The 20,512-nt window shown below is 36.5% G+C and overlaps 4 protein-coding genes across 7 annotated transcripts in view; 2 read left to right on the top strand and 2 right to left on the bottom strand.

The window, feature by feature from the left end:
* Positions 1 to 357: 357 nt before the first annotated feature.
* LOC110409202 (uncharacterized) lies at positions 358 to 2,233 on the bottom strand. Its single transcript, XM_021418472.2, has one exon. It carries the CDS (start codon positions 1,820 to 1,822, stop codon positions 623 to 625), a length of 1,200 nt encoding a protein of 399 aa, XP_021274147.1. The 5' UTR covers positions 1,823 to 2,233; the 3' UTR covers positions 358 to 622.
* A 7,995-nt stretch (positions 2,234 to 10,228) lies between these two features.
* On the bottom strand, positions 10,229 to 15,292 carry LOC110409384 (CLK4-associating serine/arginine-rich protein). Of its 3 annotated transcripts, none has more exons than XR_002444559.2 (14): positions 14,994 to 15,292; positions 14,857 to 14,895; positions 14,613 to 14,761; positions 14,357 to 14,432; positions 13,509 to 13,803; positions 13,314 to 13,423; positions 13,176 to 13,223; positions 12,886 to 13,095; positions 12,516 to 12,617; positions 12,274 to 12,407; positions 11,868 to 12,006; positions 11,194 to 11,334; positions 10,967 to 11,104; positions 10,229 to 10,753 (listed from the first exon to the last, which is right to left on the bottom strand). XR_002444559.2 is itself a non-coding variant. In XM_021418708.2 (13 exons), exons 1-13 carry the CDS (start codon positions 15,188 to 15,190, stop codon positions 11,080 to 11,082), a joined length of 1,665 nt encoding a protein of 554 aa, XP_021274383.1. In that variant the 5' UTR covers positions 15,191 to 15,292; the 3' UTR covers positions 10,874 to 11,079. The 3 variants fall into 3 exon arrangements, 1 of the variants encoding a protein (XP_021274383.1); XR_002444560.2 differs by having other exon boundaries at positions 10,972 to 11,104; XM_021418708.2 differs by lacking the exon at positions 10,229 to 10,753 and having other exon boundaries at positions 10,874 to 11,104.
* Positions 15,293 to 16,000: 708 nt separating this feature from the next.
* LOC110409304 (glutamate receptor 2.8-like) lies at positions 16,001 to 19,306 on the top strand. 2 transcript variants are annotated; one of them, XM_021418603.2, is made up of 6 exons: positions 16,001 to 16,510; positions 16,604 to 16,959; positions 17,225 to 17,525; positions 17,666 to 18,069; positions 18,180 to 18,540; positions 18,898 to 19,306. In XM_021418603.2, the coding sequence occupies exons 1-5, from the start codon at positions 16,222 to 16,224 to the stop codon at positions 18,504 to 18,506; spliced, it is 1,677 nt and encodes a 558-aa protein (XP_021274278.1). In that variant the 5' UTR covers positions 16,001 to 16,221; the 3' UTR covers positions 18,507 to 18,540; positions 18,898 to 19,306. The 2 variants fall into 2 exon arrangements, with proteins under 2 accessions (XP_021274278.1, XP_021274277.1); XM_021418602.2 differs by lacking the exon at positions 18,898 to 19,306 and having other exon boundaries at positions 18,180 to 18,883.
* A 709-nt stretch (positions 19,307 to 20,015) lies between these two features.
* LOC110410094 (glutamate receptor 3.2-like) overlaps positions 20,016 to 20,512 on the top strand; it is a 5,242-nt gene continuing 4,745 nt past the window's right edge. Inside the window, exon 1 of the mRNA XM_089782524.1 lies at positions 20,016 to 20,265. Within this exon, the coding sequence (XP_089638650.1) occupies positions 20,016 to 20,265 (250 nt within the window). The remainder of the gene's footprint in view (positions 20,266 to 20,512) is intronic.

Genomic DNA, 20,512 nt, shown 5'->3' with positions numbered 1-20,512 from the left:
TTATCAAAACTTTACTAAAAATCATTATATTACTCGAACCAAATATTTCTATTTAAATCTTACCATACTCTTATGCCAGAAAAATATTGACTCAAACCTAATATCTCTATTTACTTTAACTAAACTTAAATGACAAATTGAATCAAAATTTTGGTTACGGAGTCATGTCCAAATAGTGGGGCCTACTAACAACTTTAATTTTTTAGAGAGAAAAGGGTAGAAATAAATGAATTAAATAAGCACACGTGCACTGGTGCCGATTTAGGAAGCTGAGCCAGTTCATCTAACAAAAATATTCCATTGTTATCGAGAAGAACAAAAAATTAACCGAAAGATTATGAAAATCTGAGCTGTAAATAAAGAAAAATAGCTATGTTTCTCATTAATTATTTATATATTATGAACAACAATGTGATTTTAACTGTTTTTTTTCAGCTCCTTTTTTTTTGCGCCTCGTTTCATAGTACAACGCGTTACCCCATATATTTTACTATTTTCTTTTTTTTTTAAACCCAAAAGAGGGAAAATCCAAACCCCGAGACCCTGAAAATATTTTTAAAAAAAAGGAAAATTGAAAACAAAGTTTAAAAGAAAAACAAGAAAAAAAAATCTTGAAGCCGTGTCATGACCGGCTAACTGATTCAGCAAGTTTCCCAATTTTTTCTACCAGCTCAGGGGACAATTTCTTGGCAGGTTTCTTTTCCTTCTCCGGTCGAAAATCAAACCCTAGCGCATCCGAAACTTCTTCGGAGCTCCACCCGGCCTTTCGGAGCAAATCTGAGAACCGATCCGCTTTTAAAAGAAGCACATCGAGAACCGCTTGGTTATCCAACAAAACCATCTCTCCTTCGAAGAACCCAGATGCTGACACGTGTACGATCTCCGATATATCTGACTCGGCCCACCCGCCTTCTCTAAGAACCGACCCGATTTGCTCGACGTATTCGTCTACCCATTTGGGGATTTGGGTTCTCGGCATATCGAAATACCTCTCTGGGGACGAATTCGAAGATGATGACGACGAGTTTCTCCGGCGCCGATCAACAGCCGCGTCGCTCCAGAACTCGACCCATCTAGGGGTTCTCGACCCGGTTACCAAACCCGCATCCAGACTCCGCCTCGAGAAATTAGTGGACGACCCGGCTGATTTCTCACTAAACGATCTCTGCTTTTTCAACAATTCCGGGTCGGATTCGGAGCACCGGAACAAAGATTCCCTCTCAAAAAAATCGGATATATCAAACCCGCAACAGAAAACCCGGGTCTCGTCGATGAAGAAAATGGGGTTACCCGCTAAAGACGGGTTACAGGGAATATAGCAGTGATTGAAAATGGGGATCAAAAGGGGAGCTCTTTTAAGCGCATTTCTGGCTACCCGTAATGCTTTTTCCGGGTCAGAGGATCTGGGACCCCACGATTTGGACCACAAAGTGTTACGCGCGATCTGAAAGGAGATTGCAGCGATAGGAAGATCAAGCGAAGCCCGTAGATGGAGCCGGGCTCCAGCAGATCGCCAATCGGGAAAACCCGGACCTACGGGTAACCCGGCTGATAATATGGCTCGAAGGTCGGGTGGGAAAACGAAGCCAAACTCGGCTTCCGCTCGGGCGAACTCGGCGTCGCATAAACCAGGTTGGACTTGGAAACCCGAATTTCGTAAATGGGTTATAACTTTATCCGCTAAAGAAGAGAAGGACTGAAGGCCGTTGCGAACTGGAAGGGAAGCCGGAGTTGAAGGAGCGGAAGCGCGAGCAGAGAGACGGCGTAGGCCTGCTATGTGGGCCGGGTTTAGACCGGACATTCTCCGGTCCACGTCGACCATTGTTGCTTTCAACTAACGACGATGGCTTTTCTAATTCTCGTCGAAAATAAGAAAAACACTGTCTGAAAAAAAAATGTTTCCTTTGATTCTCTTCTGTTCTGTGTGCTTTTTTCTCAGTGAAAATGAAGAGAACTGCAGAAGGGGAGCGGACTGGGGGGAGCTTAACTTTTTTGCGGAGAGGACTTCGGTGAGTAAAGAAACGGTGCGTATTTATAGCTGTTTCCAAGGTGGAGCCCATCTTTGAGATTTTTGGTAATGGTGGGTATTTTTATTTTAATATATTTTCGGTACAACTTTTTACCTTCCTTAATTAACCTTGGTGGTTTTTGATAATGGCAAGTGACCTTGTACTTTGTCCTTTGCTTAGAAATACAATACAATATGATGTTCACTGTTGAGCAACGGCTCTTTTCATGGTAAATTATGTTGGGTATTTTTGCAAGAAAGGGGAATAGACAAAGATGCTGACTTTATTTCATGTGAATTTGTTTGCCCTTTCCTATTCATAACATAGTACGATTTTTCAATATGAATTCAACATTTGGGAATTTAATGTGATCATTATCACATTAAACTCGTAAAATTATTACTAATGTCACAAATTATTAAATATAATATATTAATATGCAGTTCAGTTTAGGTGAATGCTCATCACTGTTATATTGAACTCATATGATTATCGATAATAATTTCAAGCATTATGGAAGTAAAATTCTAGCAATGTGATGGAAACATTATGCAATATTATTACTCGGTACTAATATATGTTTAGGCGTGGGAGAAAATCTAATAAAGAAGAATTGAAGACTCAACAATCATCTGGTATCCTTAATCATCAATTTACCTTTATAGAATAGATAGAAATTCCTTAGTCTAATCAAATAAGGAAAAAAAAGAAACAAAGAAGCTTTTGTTTTGTTTAAGTTACTGTTAAATGTAACCTTTTGCCGCTGGTACGGCCAATTTGGGGTCCCATTTGCAATCATGAATTAGCTTGACAGCTTAGATAAAGCGAGGCATACAATCATAATGCCACATTGTTGTATGCTAACGTTAACAAACTTTTTTTTAGGGCATTTTATTTTTTTATTTGTTTATTTAAGAAAGAAAAGAATGAATTTTTTTTCCCATTTTCGTTGGTAAATTAAAAAAGAAAACAAATATATTAAACTAATGATTGGTCACAAGCATGAGATTGGTGAGTAATGAAGCTGGCTTTCTAATCCTTGTTTGGTGCTCCTAAACACAGGATTACAATCCACGCCTAACAAGGAGATGTTTCATAAGGGGGAGGCATAGTTATCGCATTGATTAGAGTCCAAGTGAGATGTTTGATTAAGTTCTTGACGAGTGTTGGGGGGAAAGAAAAGAAAGGAAAAGAAAAGAAAGCTATTTTCATTTTTTTTGGGGGGGAGGGGGGTTGTGATGGAAATGAGTTTTGTGATTTGATTCCTTAACAAGACTTTTCCTTGGAATTCAGCTTAGCATCTCTAGGATTTTGGTCGATGAGACAAAGTTAAATGGAATAAAAGCAAAAGGGGTAGTGTCAAAGCCTTAAAGACGATTTGAGATATTATTGCCAACAAAGCATAACTAGATTCAACATTTGATTTGTTAAGAGGTGTGAGGAAAGGAAAAAAAGAAAGATTGTTGGAAGAAAACTGTGGAGAAAAATGTTTTATTGGTAGAATAAAATACATAAAAAAGGGAATTACAAGGAAGTAGGAAAAAGTACAAAGGAAAGAGATTGATTTACCTATTTACGTGTCTATAAAAATATGATCATTTCCATGATATGATTGGAAAGGTACTTAGCTTATTAAGAATACTCACGTTTAATTTATTAACATTTATTATTCTTATAATGTTCAATTTTAGTAAAAGCTCCTATGCAAGTTTAATCTATTTTCTAATGAAAAACGTAACAAAATCACGAGCAGCCCGAGCTGGGAATCAATATCCCCCAAAGTGAATGTAGTTGAGAAGTAGGAACAATGGTGCACCGGTTTTTAATTAATGAGGAAAACCAGAGTTTCGAGAACTGAAGCACAATTGGGAGCAGTAAAACCTCACATACTTTTAGGCGAAGGGTTTGGTATACTCACGTGGGGGTTTCGCCTCTCCCCAAGTTTAATTTTTCATACAACCTTCCCTTCAAATCAATACTACTACTACTACTACACCGACCATCCTACCAAACTATATTAAGCTTAGTCTTAGTGCCATGGTCTCCACTAAGAGCTATTAATTTCATATAGAGGCAAATGTCACGATCCTAATTATAAATTATGAATCTCAAATTAAGTGAAGATGTCATGGTTTTAAAAAGAAATCATAAATTTCATATTGATTATGCGTATATTAGAGTAAAATTAAACATTTAAGGCCTTACACCCTTTTCAACTTGTGAAAGTTTTTTGTGAAATAAAATTATAGTCAAGGGGTCAAAATAAATAATGACATGGATAATAACAAATTGGTTTCAAAATAAACTCTAAATATTAACGATATATTATTTAAAATTATAAATCTTTGTTAAAGTGAAGGAAAATATCACATTTTTTAAAAAAATATGAATTTTACATCGCTTGTATATATATTAGAGTGATACTAAATAATTAATAATTTATATTATTTTTTTTATAAAATATTTTTCGTGCTGATCAATCAAAACTTTACAAATTAGTGTCGGACCGCGGCACTTAACCTCCTCCTTTCTCTGGCCCATACAATAATAGCACAAACACTTAAAATATTAATAGACTCTAGAGTTGGAAAAAATCTAAATGTTAAAATAATTCCAATGGAATCAAATACAAAAGAGGCACTATGCTAAGTGGATGTTAAAAGGAATTTCGGCGGTTAAATCCCAGCGTTTTCTTTTACATGGATTTACATAGACAATGGTGGCACTCTGGTGGCAGGCTGAGTAGCTGACAGTTAAGGGCCTAGAATCATTCCTGCTTGACGCGTGTAAGAATGTTAATTATCTTTGAGTTACTGTTTTTATTGATAAAAAATAAAAGATAATTGGGTGGTCGTCTCTGTGTCCTACGAGTCAGTCTTTGCCTGAAATTTTGTTTTTTTTTGTTTTAGATTGCTTAAGAGTTAAGGTTGGATTTATCCATGATGACGGCCATTGCTCATTGAGACAATGATTACCGTCAGATCATGAGATAAAGGGCAATTGAAGCTCATTTAAGAGATGCATTTCTAGGGACCCAAATTGTCACAATCAAAAATCATGAATGTCCGATCTAGTAGTCAATCACAGTACTGAGTACACCAGCTTAAGATGTTAAGGGAGAGTATTGCATTTCGATCCCATTATTATTAAAAAAAAAATCTGTTGGTAATTAACCGTCACTTTCTCAGGCTGAGCATATCAGCACATGATTAAGACACTAATATTCCTCAAAACATCAATTTTACAATACTTTAATTATGTGGGATTACAGTTAGTCATTTGACTTAAGACTTGGGTTAAAAAAAAATTAAGAAGATATTGAGCTAGCTAGCCACCAACATGTGATGGTGGCCTTGATTTTCGTTACCTTGATCAGGTCTACAGAAGAAATATATATATATATATGTATATATATATCAAATACTTATATTTTTTGGGGCTAAAGTTTTAATCATTAGGTCGGTAAAGATGTAATTGGTCAACGGTTGATGGCTAGGGGTTCAGCATATCTTTTACAAGCTTTCACATATTTGTATCTCACATTGATCGGACTAAGGTAACAGCTCCAAAATCCCATTTACCTTATTAAGCAAATGTCCACTTGCAAACATCTTAGGATGGAAGTAACTTCGAAACTACTCATGGCTCAGGCTTGGTTGAGGCTTTAGGGGGTACTCTCAGGTGTGCATGGCTCATGTAGTATGGAGAACTTCTTATTTTTATGAAATTATTTATAACATGAAACATATTAATTAGTGCTACTTGATTGATATTGGTTAAGATAATCTTTATAAAAAGTATCCGTTAACCTATTATATAAATTTGTAAGATAAGTTTGGATTACTTGAATTTCGATTCTAAAAAACACTGAGGCATAAAGTTAAAAGTCAAATTAATAATAATATAAAGAGTGTTCCTGTGCATTCCCAATCAATTTGATTGACATTTATAAGTTGGTCTTGGCACTTTATTTGTTGAGCAAACAAATACATCTTTTTCGCAATAAATTTGAGCATAAAGAAAGAGTTTGTCTTTTAGATCTGTGGGACTTTTTGCATGGACCAAAGCAGCTTTAGTGGTTGCAAACTGATCATCACATCAAACGGGAACCAAGGTGGGGGATTTGATTTGTAGGGCTTTAGAGGGGGGATGGAGGATGGACCATTTGGCATGGCCGCCAGGTTCGAACTATAAGCCACAAAAAGTCAAGGTGAAGTCACAAATGGTTGTGTGAATGTGGAACCGTCCGGGAGCACTCTCCATAGAATTAATTGGAAGATGGCATTGTCCTATATTTGGAGCAATAGGGGTCAAGTAGGGGTCCATGGGTGAACAAGAAAATCGCCCACCCTGATTTTCTCCAAGTGAAAGCAGTGGGCAGCATTGCTTGCTTGTCTTCCTCAACCCTACATATGTGTTCCCTTGAACACCGATTAGTCAAGCCACCCAACTCTCTCCCCTTGGGTCATTACGTTCACAAAAGGGAAAATCAGAGAGGATGACAGTGTCGAGAGTTAGTTTTGATGTACCAGTTTTCATAATAAATTCAGTTGGTTGAGTACTAGAGACAAATCATACACGCGTATGTGCTGGGATTGAATGATCAAGATTTTCCAATAATCCACAAGTTTATCATCACTTCGTTTCTTTCTTTCCAAACCAGTGGATCAAATCATGAGTTTCAAGATTCCAAAAGATTAAAACCATCACTGTTTTGATGCGAAAGGGGGATAGGAATTGGTCTGCAAACGATGATTCTACCTAGTAGCTACGGCCATTTCGTAGCTCTTAGCTTTAGTGGAATTTCCATTGGATCAAATTCTTTGGTCCCTATTAGGGAAATCCACTTGCCAACATACGCAAGCATCATGCATGTACCCCAACAAAAACTTCTGAAAACTTGAGTCTCTTGACTCTTGAGGTTGATTTTGTCTCAATTATTGAATCGGATTTTGCTTGTATATATGATCAAATCAACATAATTTTTCCTAATCAGTGAATGAAACACGGTCAGTTCCATCAAGATTAGAGAGATAGGGAATGGGCATAGGACACGGGCATTTCTTATACAGCTATAGAACCAGAAATGTAATATAATATGGTTTCAAAACATATCTCAAACAGGGACGATGTTGTCTTGCGCCCATAACTGATCTCATTGCCAATTGCTATCGTCCTCATTTCATTTCGATTCAAAGATGTCAGGCATGGCAACGCATATGCACAACTAGGAATTTGACATCATGTTTGACGTGAGGAAGAGATATCAAAAAACGAAAAAGGAATCTGAGTTGATATCACCATATTTTAACTGAAGATCTAGCCATAAAGATAAAATAGGATTAAAAAAATCAACAAGTAACAGAATTCACACAGGGGAGGGAGTGGTTATTATGATGATAATATAATATTTGGGCAATTATATAAGGTTGAGAATATGCATGCTTTGGAGAATATTATCATTTTGTAGGGCAAAGGATCTAACCTACTGATCAATCATCTTATTTTATAAACAGTCGGATAAAAGATTGTGGGTAATTAGGCTTAAATTAATCAGAGAAAAGAGACACCTTCCCATGTGCTTCTTCCTCTATAATTATTAATTAAGCAAACGAATCAAGTGCGGTTTTGCTAGATAGGGGCTTTTCTAGGAATAATTTGGCAGGTAAAGCCTAGTACAAGTGGGTTAATTTAACAAACAAAGAAAAATTGGGATCCATTGCTTCATTGTTTAATTAAATATTAATTAAAAGCTAAAATCAAATGTTAATTTATTACCTAATAAGGCTCCTCGAGAGGTACTTGATTATCAAGGCTCCCTGTATAAAGCAATATTTTAGTGATAATACAGCAATATATGATTCTTACTAAGTACATGTTCAAGCAAAGCTTTCGGTTCAGGGACTTATAATATAGAAAGAAACCTCTAAGTTTACATGAAGGTATCCATACCCTTTGCCTAAAACAGTGGCAAATCACCATATTCAATTGGTAGAAAATGCTACCAACTTGTTATTTTATCAATCCATGTTGGATTAAAGTGTGATTAAAGTAAATGTCCCCTCGTGTGGTGGTCAGATTTTGTGGTTTGATGAGTTAGTGATGACCTTTTTTTTTAATTTTGATTTTCTTCTTCCAGGCTCCCATCTTTCTTTCTTTCTATGATCAATCTGAATCAATATAGCTAGCTAGGGGGCAAAGTAAAGGTGTGAATATTTGTGGCCTAAAGTTAAGAGATGGGCACCTCTCTTTCATGAGTGAAGAGACGCGTGCGTGTGATAAGGATAGAATAAAGGAAGGATTCAATTGTAAGTCTCTGATAGCTAGCTTTGCTTTAGTTCATCCACAAAATAAATTATAAAAAAAAAATCAAAAAAGAGAGAAGAATTTTGCCTTTAGATCATGACAGAAAGAAGAGAAAATCCGTGTTTCCCACGGGAAAAAGCTAAAAGGGTTAAAGGGCAGCTCACACAGAGAAAAGGAAGATGATATCTAAGGGCAAACTTCGATTCTTCCACACTTTTGCTACAGAGGTTTTGATCTCTTAATTAAATGAGCACAACCTTTGCCGTTTTCTCAGAACTTTTTCTTCAGAGATTATCTTTGAATTTGCAAAAACAAAAAAAAGGGTATTTCTTATTCTGTGCCACAAAATTGGTATGTTGCTTTTTGTTGGAGTGGGGTTCGAGACAATGTCAAAACTAGAAAAATCTATAATTCATATTATGAAACTTAAGCATGACCAAGCAAGTTCCTTCACGCGACTGCATTATTTCCACAATTTAGCACTCTTAAGTCATAGGCCATCGACCATTGTGCTGCTGAAATTACCTATACCATTCATCATTCAAATCATGTTTTCGTTGTCCCATGTCATGTCATGTTAGCCACCTTTGGTGCTATCAATATCAGATTAGAAGTTTCGAATAAAAAAGAGAATATTTTATGATAATTCTGTTTATCGCGATTGTTCGATTTGAATTATGAATTAAAAAAATACATTATTAATATGACATATTTTACATTTGTCTAATATAAGTTATAATTTACCAACAATCTTAAGATTTTAGTCACTTGAAATTGACATAAAATATGCACTAAATTCATATGCAATTGGTTTGAACCACTTATCAGTGCAGGCAAGTCTTCCGGAGTAACCCACCTATAGCAGACCATTCAGTACAAATTGTCCATACATAGCATAAATTAAAGTGGTGTTGTGACAGCTTCTGCAAATGCTTTAATTTCAGTACTTGTTGTAGTCGCATCCAAATTAAACTCCACCAATATCTACATCATTTGAGGTGTCACGGCATCTAATTAACTCCTTTCGGTTTTCATAGTACTGATAACAAATGAAAGAACCATATTTTTCCGAGTAGCAATCAAAATGAATTGTAATGATTTGTCCAATTCAAAGTGGCGGAAGAAAGGGGAAGATGAGAAATTTTGAGATGTTTTAAGTATGTGTTTCATTTAGTATGATTTATTTATTGAAGAGCTCCAATCGCCATCATGGAGAAGTGCGTGAGACTGATGAATATCCACGTCAATGTTAATGTCACTTGGACACCCGGAACCGGCATGTGGGGTAGCTATGTACACCAACGACCATACATCTCCTAGATCCAGTCCCCTCCATGGTTCCTTCATCCTAGTCTCAAATGGCTCACTCAATTTCTACCGAAACTTAGAAATAATCAATCAAATCACTTGAATTCAGTTAATTTATACTCGATTATTTGGGTTTTGATATAAATTTGATTTAATCAATCAATTTTTTATGTCTAAAATTTTTCAATCTAAGGACGGACCGATGACGAATAATATATATTTTTAATAATATATCCTAAATCCTTAATACTAAATAAATATTTACATTTAGAAAATATTTAGTTTGTGCTATCTTTAAGTTTATACTAATCAGAATTGTTCGCTCTAACATGTAAAGAGGTGTGCATAAAATTATGGGAGATCTATCTTTAAAGAATGTCGTTGGAATATAATTTTTTGAGAAGTTTTATGATAGACTTCATGTTCACTAATTTCTTTTCTTCAAATCGTGTTTTTTTTTTTTTAGTTAAAAGTTAGTTTGTGTTGTATATTTCGTTGAAATGTTATGTTGGATTTATTTCATTATTTGTCACTTAATGTTACATGTGAGCTGTTGTTGAACTATCTTTGTAGATTGAAATTAGAATATAGAGATGAGTAATTTTATTGATCTTTTTCTTGAGAAGTGTTAATGAAAATAATTATAATGGAATAACCGACTATAAATAATTGATTTATTGGATTAACTCAGTTTCGACTGAACGGGACAGACTCAATTCCATTATCCTTGGTGACAACAAGCTCAACCTAGACTCAAAATCTTTTCTTTTCTTTGTTTTTTTTTTTTTTTGGGCTTGAGTTTGATTCAAATGTTTGGCCAAATTCATTTAACAATAATACATAATATTTTCTTTCATCCCAAAACAAGAAATAAAAAGATTTCATACCTCGGGTTTGTTAAAATTTTACCAATCAAATGGCACCTTCTAGGGATAACAAAATTTTATTCCACAACTGGAATCAAATATTCTCTGCCAGCTTCTTCACCGCGTGCAGTCATTCTGGAATTGTCAGTGACTGTGAGTGAAAAAAACAAGGACATGTAGCATCGCAACATTCGCATACAAGCCCAACCACCACTGCAGTCCTCCTTCATAATCTGCCACGCGCGACGCAGGCTGAGACATAACCTGTTCATCATTATTATATTACCACTACTTTCTTTTCCTTTCCCCCCTCTTTGAACTCAATTCAAGAAATTAAATGCAAAATGCTTCATAACAGTAATTTCTATATTAAGAAAAAAGGAATGGAGAATACCAGAAAACTTATTTATTATATTACATGCAATTTGGTAAAAGTCAGGAAGATCATAAAGATCATATCATTACTGATTAGAACACCTTACACCATTTGGCAAAATATTCTCAAAAGCTGGGCATCGCAACACTGCATGCATAAAATATGAAATACCCTGCCGGCAAGTCTGCAACCTTTGCAGGTGCAGCAATTGCTTTCAGTACCTTGAACGGCTTCTTACCCTGCAATTTTATACAAACTCTAAATCAGCCTCCAAGCATTCCACATCAAGCAACAAAGGAATATCTGATTAACAGAGCAAAATGACCACCTCGGCGAGCAGGACTTAGAACGAGAACGGGAGCGAGAGTAAGAGGGGGACCTAGATCGTGAACGTGAACGTGAGCGTGAACGAGAATAGTATCTTCGAGAACTCCTACTCCTACTTGGACTTCTACTCCGTCTATATCTTCTGCAGTAAAGAAATTATTCACCAGATGTACAGGACATTGATAAGAGAACACCACAACATATTTTGTTATCATAAAAAGAGCATATATTGCTAAATTACATAGTTTCCCTGACAATATCAGGAACAACCCAATGAAATGTTACTAACTGCTTCTAAGAGAAGAAAATAACACAATCAAGTCTTTAACCAGATGGACCAAAAATAAAAGGGACAAAGGAAGATAATAGAAACAGCATAAGCTGAGATGCGCATCAGTAGATTTATGAACTTCTTCACCTCCCAGGTCAAAGTCTCCGGTTATTTATTTTGTTTAAACTTCAAGCAGCAATTCCTGTTTTGCATATCATGCTACTAAAGCATCTTAATATCTCCCAATTCCCTCACAACAAATAAATTAACCAACAAACAATGACTCATAAAAGCTCAGATTTATCTTTGGTTGGTTTGCAAGGACATCTTAATCTGCTGCAGAAAACTTTCATCATAAGCCATATGGATTAAACACAAGCATATAAATATTCCAGGATATATACCTTGGAGGAGAGCGACTGTAGCTCCTACTGCGGCTGCGATGCCTTTGACGACTTAATCGGCTTGTTTCTGCAAGTTTTTCCAGTCTTTGGCGCTCTTGTTCTCGTTTCTTTGCCATTTCCGCCGCTGTGTCTTTCTTAACTATAGAAGCAATCAGCTTATCAAGCCATATATACCAGTAATTCAAGGAACATGTGATACTACAAACACAAACCCCATTGTACCAACCTACCGCCTCTCCGTTGTGTTCCAAGTAAATGTACAAATAAAAACAAAAGCTAAAGAAAATCAAGAAAAAAACAGAACTCAATAACAAAGGAATACATCATTCCTCCAAAATTCCAACAGAGCATGAAAAGATATCATTGAATCAACAGCTGCATAAAGCAAATATCATCTATGTCATACTTTGCTTGTTTAACTGCCTGTTCATGATCCTTTTTAGCCGCTCCTGAGGAGTTTCTTTCTTCTCACCCTGCACCTGTTTTGAGGATCCTCCACAGGTACTTCCTTTTGTCAACTTTGCTAACGCTGACGATGTGCTGACAGAGAGGTAATAAAAATGTTAAATTCAGGCCATCTCAAACAAAATATTAAAAATGATCTTTTCTAGATAACAGTAATCACAGAAGTAAAGATTATACTGATACCTTACTGCTGGTTTTGACACTTTACCGCTCTTTTCTTTATCAAGAGACACACCAGATGCAGGATCAACATGAAGTGCCTCAAGTATGTGACCAGATGATGGCCTGCAGGAAAGGAGAAGCATTAGATAAGCCCATTTTCATGGTTTCATGCAACTGGCAAGCATTCACACAAATTCCATTTCAGGGAAAATATGAGCTTCAGAAGGGAAGCCTCCTTCCTGCTCCCTCTTTCCAGTTATGCTGATGACCCTAGGGCAGATCTATTTTAAACCAGAAAAGTTTGCCTCAGGCAACAAAATGCGGATAAGCTGCAGCAGAGTAAAGACTGTCCAATCTATCTTTGCAAGAATTAAAGGTCGAGTGCTCCGACCGGTTCAACATGTCAGCCTGGGATGGAGGCGATGATGGCGGAGAAAATCCTTCAAGCTTTGGCCCATCCCCGTCGCCCGAGCCCCCAAACTCTGTAATATACTCTATTTTTGGAGCCTTTGGTTTACTTCTATGAGAATCATCAGCATAACCTCCACGTGCATGGCGCCTTGAGTATGATGGAGAGTATGAACGTGATCTTGATCTAGACCTGAATAGGAAAACTATACTTAAAATTCCTTTTATATACAACAGACAACAGCTACAAGAGAAACCTAAGACACAGTATACCTCCTAGAACGCGGATAAGCCTCATAGGTTGGACTTCGCCTAGGTTCCCTGCAAGTAGCAAAAGAAGTATCAACATTTTAGGCATGATGTCATATCCGATACTACCAGTTCGTAGAAGAAATCTTCCAAATTTTGTACCGGTAGGGATCATTATGGAGTACTCTTGTTCCAGTTATCCGTGCAGTTTCTCTTTCTCTCTCCCTCTCAATTTGAGAAGCTTTTCTCCTTTCTTTGCGACTCAGTTTCCTCTAGAAGTTCAGAATTTTGGATTTGCAATCAGCAAAAGTTAAATTGCAAAATGCAATCATAACCAACATGTCTTATCCAACTTACAATTGCAGGATCGCCTTTGATCACTTCCTTCTGTCTTTTTTCCTCCTCTTTTGCTTTTTTATCCATATAGACAAGCCAACCATACCTTTTCACTCCAAATTCTTTTGCTATTATATCCATTCCTTCATCATTACTATCATCACTGTTGAATTCATCATCTTCCTCTTCCTCCTCCTCCTCCTCGTCCTCATCTTCATCAATGTCCGAAAAATGAGCTTCCTCTTTCCCATTTCCGTCATAAGAGAACCCAACTTGCGAATATGAACCTTTATTAGCTGGTTGTGCTGGCTGTGATCTGCCAAATATACATAAACAAGAAACAAGTAAGGACAAACACTACATATAGCAAGAAACCAAAATGAGGCACACCAATCACCTCTAGAAACAGTCTAAAACCAAACTTTATACATGCAGGTCACTGAGTATATCTTCATGATATATGCATCAAAATTGACCCAAAAAAAAAAATTTGTCCTGCTTTGCCAGAAATCAACTACTAAGGCAAAGAACACGCCCATCAAAGATCATTTCTAAAATCCATATGAAAGGAAAGTAAGAAGCAAGCCAAGTTTGTAACTTTGATCTTCTACAAAGCTAACACATTTCTAAATTAGTTTCTGAATAGCACAACACTAAGCAAAAGATTTGCTCCAACCATCTATAAAACTCCATGCTAAGATCACTCTAAAACCCTATACAGTATGAACCAAACATTTTTGAAAGAGTGCCAGAATTTGTTAGAAACGTAAATAAGACAGGCAGTTGTAAAATTATCTGAAAAATTTAACTCTAGTATTATTATATGCACCACAAATATCATCAAATGGGTTCCAAAAAAGAAATTAGACCTGTCCGATTGAAATGGTGCTGTAACTTTTGCCTCCATTTCTTGATTCACATGTTGCAAACCCTCCTCATCCATAACTGTCAAAAAATACAAAATTTCAGCTAATAAAGCTCATTTGAAAAGTAATTCCCTATTCTTATAACTGACTTTTATCCTTACACCTTACATTTGGAATGTAAGCAACACAAGGCATTCAAAACCAACAAGGAAAACTAAAAACACAATTTATCAATTCCTAGAAATAAAAAAGTACCGACATCCTCTACGCCGATGCTTAATTAAATCCCGATAACGCTCAAAATTTACAAACTCTTCTACTTCTTTTTCTTCTTCAGACTTCTCTTGATTCCTAAAATGCCGCGTCCCCGGCTCCCGAATAAAATCAAGTAGAGCTCGGCCATCAAATCTAAAATATAAAATAAATAATTAATTATTTAAAAAAACAAAACCTTATCTAAAACGATGTTACAAAAGAGAAAAAGAAGAGAGAAATTAAATTACCTATCAATCAAAACGTCTTGTTTTCCATTCCAAGGAATCCTGCAAAAAAAAAAATAAAGGGATTAAATGGAAAGCTTTTAGATATGTACTGGAACATTCATAAAATTATTTATGGAAATATTGATTAAGTTACTTACAGGCCTTGCTGGTCTTCGGTGGCGTGATAGAGAGCGTCGTCGCGGTGGATACGGCAGCGGGAGCCGATGACTTGAATGGACTGTTGAGGATCACCGCGCCTTTTGGCCAAGAAGATGGCTCTTCGTTGGGCTCTCTTTCGAGCCGCGTCCATCATGTCGTGGACTTTCCTCTCCGATCTCCTAGCTTCATGCCACATCTTTGAGAAGCGAATCGGAGGTGTTGAAACCCTAACCCTAGAGAGAAATCGATGGCGAAGGCCAAAAGGGAGCCAACGACGATAACGGGGTCTCTGGTGTTCGTTTCTGCGGACAAGTTTTGTTTGGTAGGAATTGGGCTTTCACAGCAAACTTGGTTTAAAAGGCCCATTTTTTAGCTTGGGCCTTTCCTTTGTTATCCATTTCCCTATCTTGAACAGGCCTTTCCATAAACTCAATTGACATTTTTCTTCTTGATGTACCTTTTTGTTATGTGAAAAAAAGTTAAATTTTATAGAAATTGAAAGATATTTTTATCTTTCAATTTAATATTTTTAAATACAAATTTTTTTAAATTTTAAATAATTTCATCACTTGATTTGCGATATTAAACTCAATAATTGATTTACTCTATGTTAATTCTGTAGTTAAATTTTTTTTTAATGTGAAATTTCGATGCAAAACTATCTACGAGCGGCAAAAGTCACGACAATTACTTAAGACGATGATCACAACTTTGAAAAAACAAATTAAATATTACCCTTGTTTTTTTTTCTTGTCCTTCTTACCTTGAGAATGAAATACATATATTATTATTATTATTTTTATTTTTCTCTCTTAATGATATTATTAATAAACCTTGTCAAGTTTGGAAAAATCAGGAATTGTGCTGTGTGGAACCTACAGTATCTTGAATTCTTAAAAACTAAGACTATAATAACATTAATAAAGGTGACAATTCGTTTTAGTATATATGAATAATTACCGTTTTTTAGTAATGTCCATATAAGTTTAATCTCGTTCGTTTCTGTTAAAACATGTACCTACCCACAACCAGCTTTTCTGGTCTCCCGTGTTATTCCTTGACTTTTCAGTTCAAGGGAAATTTCTGAGTAATCTGGCCTCTGCAAATTGACTTGGTCCCTAAATAATGAGTAAGAAAACCATAGCACTATAGCAGTAATCTTCACTTTGATTTTCACATTTGGCACCAAGAAAAGTTTGATAAAAAAAGAGAAATTTAGGTGAAGCAATGGATAGCAAAATGGTTTTTGCCTTGCTCTTTGTGAGTCTTGCACTACTACTTCTGTTTCCATCAACAAATTGCAGTACAGGGATAGGAGATGCAGCAGGTGGTGGTGAGTTCTCTGATTCTCTTCATGAAGTTTCAGACTGCAGTTTCAGTTCTTCAGTTGAGTTCCAACAAGAACAGCATATTGCTTGGGAGATGACCATACACGGTTTTAACAGCAGAACTGGACCTAAAATGGCGTTAACCTTCCAAGATTTGTACGGTAATTCTACTCCGGTTGTACTTTCAGGTTAGTGCTGTTCAAGAAAATACATACTTTAACTGCGTATATAAAACTTAAGCTGCTTCAGCACACTAATTAGTTCCTTCAACTGGTAAAAAGCTTTCTACGGAGACAAAAAAGGACACATGGATGATATAGATATTGTCACCCTCGTTTTAACTTACTGTTCGAGCAACAAGATGCGGAAGCTTTGGGCCCTTATTGTAATGGATGGCCCTTCATCACTCTCAACAACTTCCTCGCGACTTCAAGGCGCTATAAACAGTACATTTCGGGGAACCTACAGAAGCCAGGACTCGAGTTCCGGTAGCGCCGGAAAAAAGATGATCGACGGGGCACTGGTGATATCAAACACTACCCAGTTTTTGGGCGTAAATATTAATGACAAGAACTACAGGACATTCACAGAGCTTTATAACTCTTTTGATGAACTGGTTGAGATGGTTGTCGTTGAGGTCAGATTCCCATTCTTTTTTGGGCTCCCCATAGTTTTTTTTGGTTGAAAAGATAAGTAAAATTTAAGCATTGATCATGTTAAACCGTATGAGAAAAGAAAATCAAAGTCAGCAGTTAGGTCTTTGACACAAATATTTATATGGCCAATTCCCCAACCAATACAGGTAAACTTTTCTGGGAGGAGAATCTTCAAGCCCTGAAAGCCTTGTCCATTCTCTGTCTTTAATCTCTATATATAAATGTGATTTTTTTACTTGGATATAGGTATCGCTTAGATCTATAAAGAAGTGGTTTGATACAGCGGTTGGTGACATAGAGATTACAGCAGATCATCACCAGCCTCCGAGATTCTCTCGGAAATATTTGGAATCACGGTTCACGATGGTGGTTAAGGCAAAACCCAACGAATTGGACAAATTTTGGTGGTTCCTAAGCCCCTTCACACTAGAGATGTGGCTTACTTTGGTAGCTTTGAGTGTATTTACAGGATTTGTTACCTGGATAATTGAACGGCGGAACGAGAATGGACCTAATTTGGTAGAAGCTCTGCTATTCTTTATGCATAGTAAGATAACCATGTAAATGCATGTGGAGTTAAACTTATAAATAATTGATCATGGATTTTTTTTATTATTGTATAGTACAATCTATGATAATTCAAGAATGAAGGAGTGCTGATCAGTTTTTTGAATTTTCATATTACAGGAGATGCACCAAGGAACAGATTAACTAATTTTGTGCAGGTCCCATGGTTATTCCTGGTCCTGGTTGTCACTTCAACCTATACAGCGAGTTTTTCTTCCATGGTAACAAGCTCAGAAACTAAGCCACCTTGCTTAGATATGGAAAACCTCAAGCTAACAAATGCTATTATCGGTTGTGATGGAGATTCTATTATCTTCCGTTATTTAGTTGAAACCCTTGGGTTCAAACGAAAGAATATCAAGAACATGGCTCGATCTTCAATCGATGATTACGCAAAGGCTCTATCAAGTGGAAATATAAAGGCTGCATTCTTTTCAACGGCTCATGCCGATGTTTTCCTCGCTAAATACCGGAAAGGCTTCAGCGCGTGGGAACCAATCCGTAATCTACCCCATTCTACACTTGTAATATGAACGATGCTCTTCTGTTCCTTTACCCTGCCTTTTGGTTACTTTGTTTTGTTGTTCAAGCTTTCGGACATGTCGTTTTACCATTTTTTGGTCTTGTATTACAGGTGTTTCCACGGGGTTCTCCGTTTATTTCAGAGCCTAAGTTCAAGCAAATGAAGGAATATATGCTATCTTTTTTGGATTGTTCAGGTTCAACAATTGATGGCACCATGAAACGAGGAATAGGACCAGGCCCCTTCTCAGGTTTGTTCTTTTTATCAGGCGGTGCATCTGCAATTGCAATGTTAATCACGCTCATTCGTCTGATTGAAAGACCTTGGGAGAACTACATTCAGAGAATGTTGATGGGTAGAGAACTTTGGGTGTGGCTCACTACTCTGTTTCCTCGAAACCATCGGAGAAATGAGCTTCAAATTCAAGTCCAAGGATAATTTCCCCCTTCCAAACACAACTCAGCAGCTCCTGGTACATTATTATAGTATCGAGTAACTCATCAAATTAGTATACCATAAAGGGCAGGGGTTAGATTTCATTCCCTTCACTTTGATTAGCATAATTACATGAGTAAATAAGGTGGCATGCGTTGCCACTTGACCTTAATCCAAATGACAAAGTTGGTTTGTATTTGAGATGCTAATTATATATTTGAGAAGTCCTTTTCTTCCTTATACTGGATTGGTATTTTCTTGCTTGAACCTTACACTCAAATATAATGTTTATTAAAAATATTAAAAGAATTGCTGCTGCATGACTCTCTCTTCTTTGGGTGCCCATATTTTTGTGTATGGGCATGTTCTTTTCTCTCTGGTTCCTTTTTTGCAGGTTCTAGGACGTGCTGCCGAGTGTGATGTCTTTGAGCCTGTGATTAAATAGCTCTCGTTGCTAGGCCTGTTGTCCCTCAGCTGCATCATCCAAGTGGTGTGCTTTCGGGTCTAGTCTCTGTTGTTTTGACTGTTTCTTTAATGCTTTTTCTGTTCTTGACTGGACGAGAGGCTACTCTCGTCGATGTCTTGAGGCTGCTCTTCTTGTTCTTGGGTCTTTGGGCTAGAGGCTGTGGCGCCTGATCATTTTGGATTTTGCTCTTTCTATGTTTAGCACAGGCCATTAGGAAAAGGGTAAAGAGCTTCTTGCGGACCTTCCAGCTCACTTAGGTTAGAAGATTGCAGCTGATCTCTGAGATAATATCTCTTTTTGTAAATATGCGTATTCTGCTTCTGCACAAAACAGTCTATTCATGCCACTAGAAGTCTCTAAAACAAACAATACGAGACTTGATTGACATGGTCACTTAGTACTAATAAAATCAACTTTCAAAAAAAAAAAGATCTTTAGGTAATTATCAAAATATATACTTAATTTTTTAAAATTGATAAAATATATACTTAAATTGATTTCAAGTCATTACTAGAAGTACTCACGTATTGACAATGAATTTAAGATGAAATTTTAAATATTTAACAAATTGAAAACTTAAATAATTTGTTAATAAGTTGATTTATTTACCTTTTAATGAGAATAAGAAAATGGATTCCATGATCAGGCATCTTGCCCCATTCAGAGTTAGGAGAAGAATATTTAAACATAGAAATATGTATAGAAGTAAATAATAGTGAAATTACATATTTTTAGAAGGAGGCAGAATAGTAGAGGCAGGGCATGGTGACCAGCTACAATCTATGGTAAAACTAACCTAACCCAACTGGCTTTTCCCTCAGAATGAAGTATATACTCGTTTGCTGTCACTATCTAGTATTTACTTGGATTTTTCGTAGAAATGATCCCGCGTGGTAACTTCGTCGTTGACTCACTGTAAAAGGTCGATTCCGGGTAAGTTCTTTTCTGTTTTCTTTTTTTCCCTCCAAATACGCAAACCGTTAACAGACGTTAGCTCAACAAAGAAGAGAAATCTTTTGCTAGCTGGAGCCTGGAGGCATGAAGAAATGGATAACAATTTTGCTACGCTCTTGGTCACTCCTTTGCTGTTGTTATCGTCGTTGGATTGCACTGAGGGAAGAGATGATGATGTCTTTGGGTCTGTCGGTTTCAGGGCTCAATCCAACAGAGGAAAGAAAGTTTCCGTGAAGATGGGCAGGGCTGAACAGGTATTTTGCAGCATAAGAACCAGACCAGACAAGATGGTTTTAATGTTCAAACTTTTGCACGGAAATTCTACTCTGGAGGAACTGGCAGGTATGGATTTTTTGTTGTTTTAGCCGAAGGAATAACTATCAGAACTTGAATCTATCATCTCTACCAACATCCTTATCCAACCTATATGTATTCATCTTTTGGTACATAGTGTAGCTATTACCTTAGCTGTTTGCTATTAGCGTCATCGACGTACATTTCTATAGTTTTGTTTTTCAATTTCAGTAAAATAACATGATAATGGTGAAAAAGCAAGTAGTACGTTTTGTGAGGTGAAATATATATATAT

The sequence above is a fragment of the Theobroma umbraticum genome, unplaced genomic scaffold (genome assembly GCF_002168275.2).
Source record: "Theobroma umbraticum cultivar Fairchild unplaced genomic scaffold, ASM216827v3 scaffold_44.0, whole genome shotgun sequence".
NCBI lineage: Eukaryota > Viridiplantae > Streptophyta > Magnoliopsida > Malvales > Malvaceae > Theobroma > Theobroma umbraticum.
The sequence above is the reverse complement of the archived record's forward strand: the minus strand, read 5'-3'. Positions and strand labels throughout refer to the sequence as shown.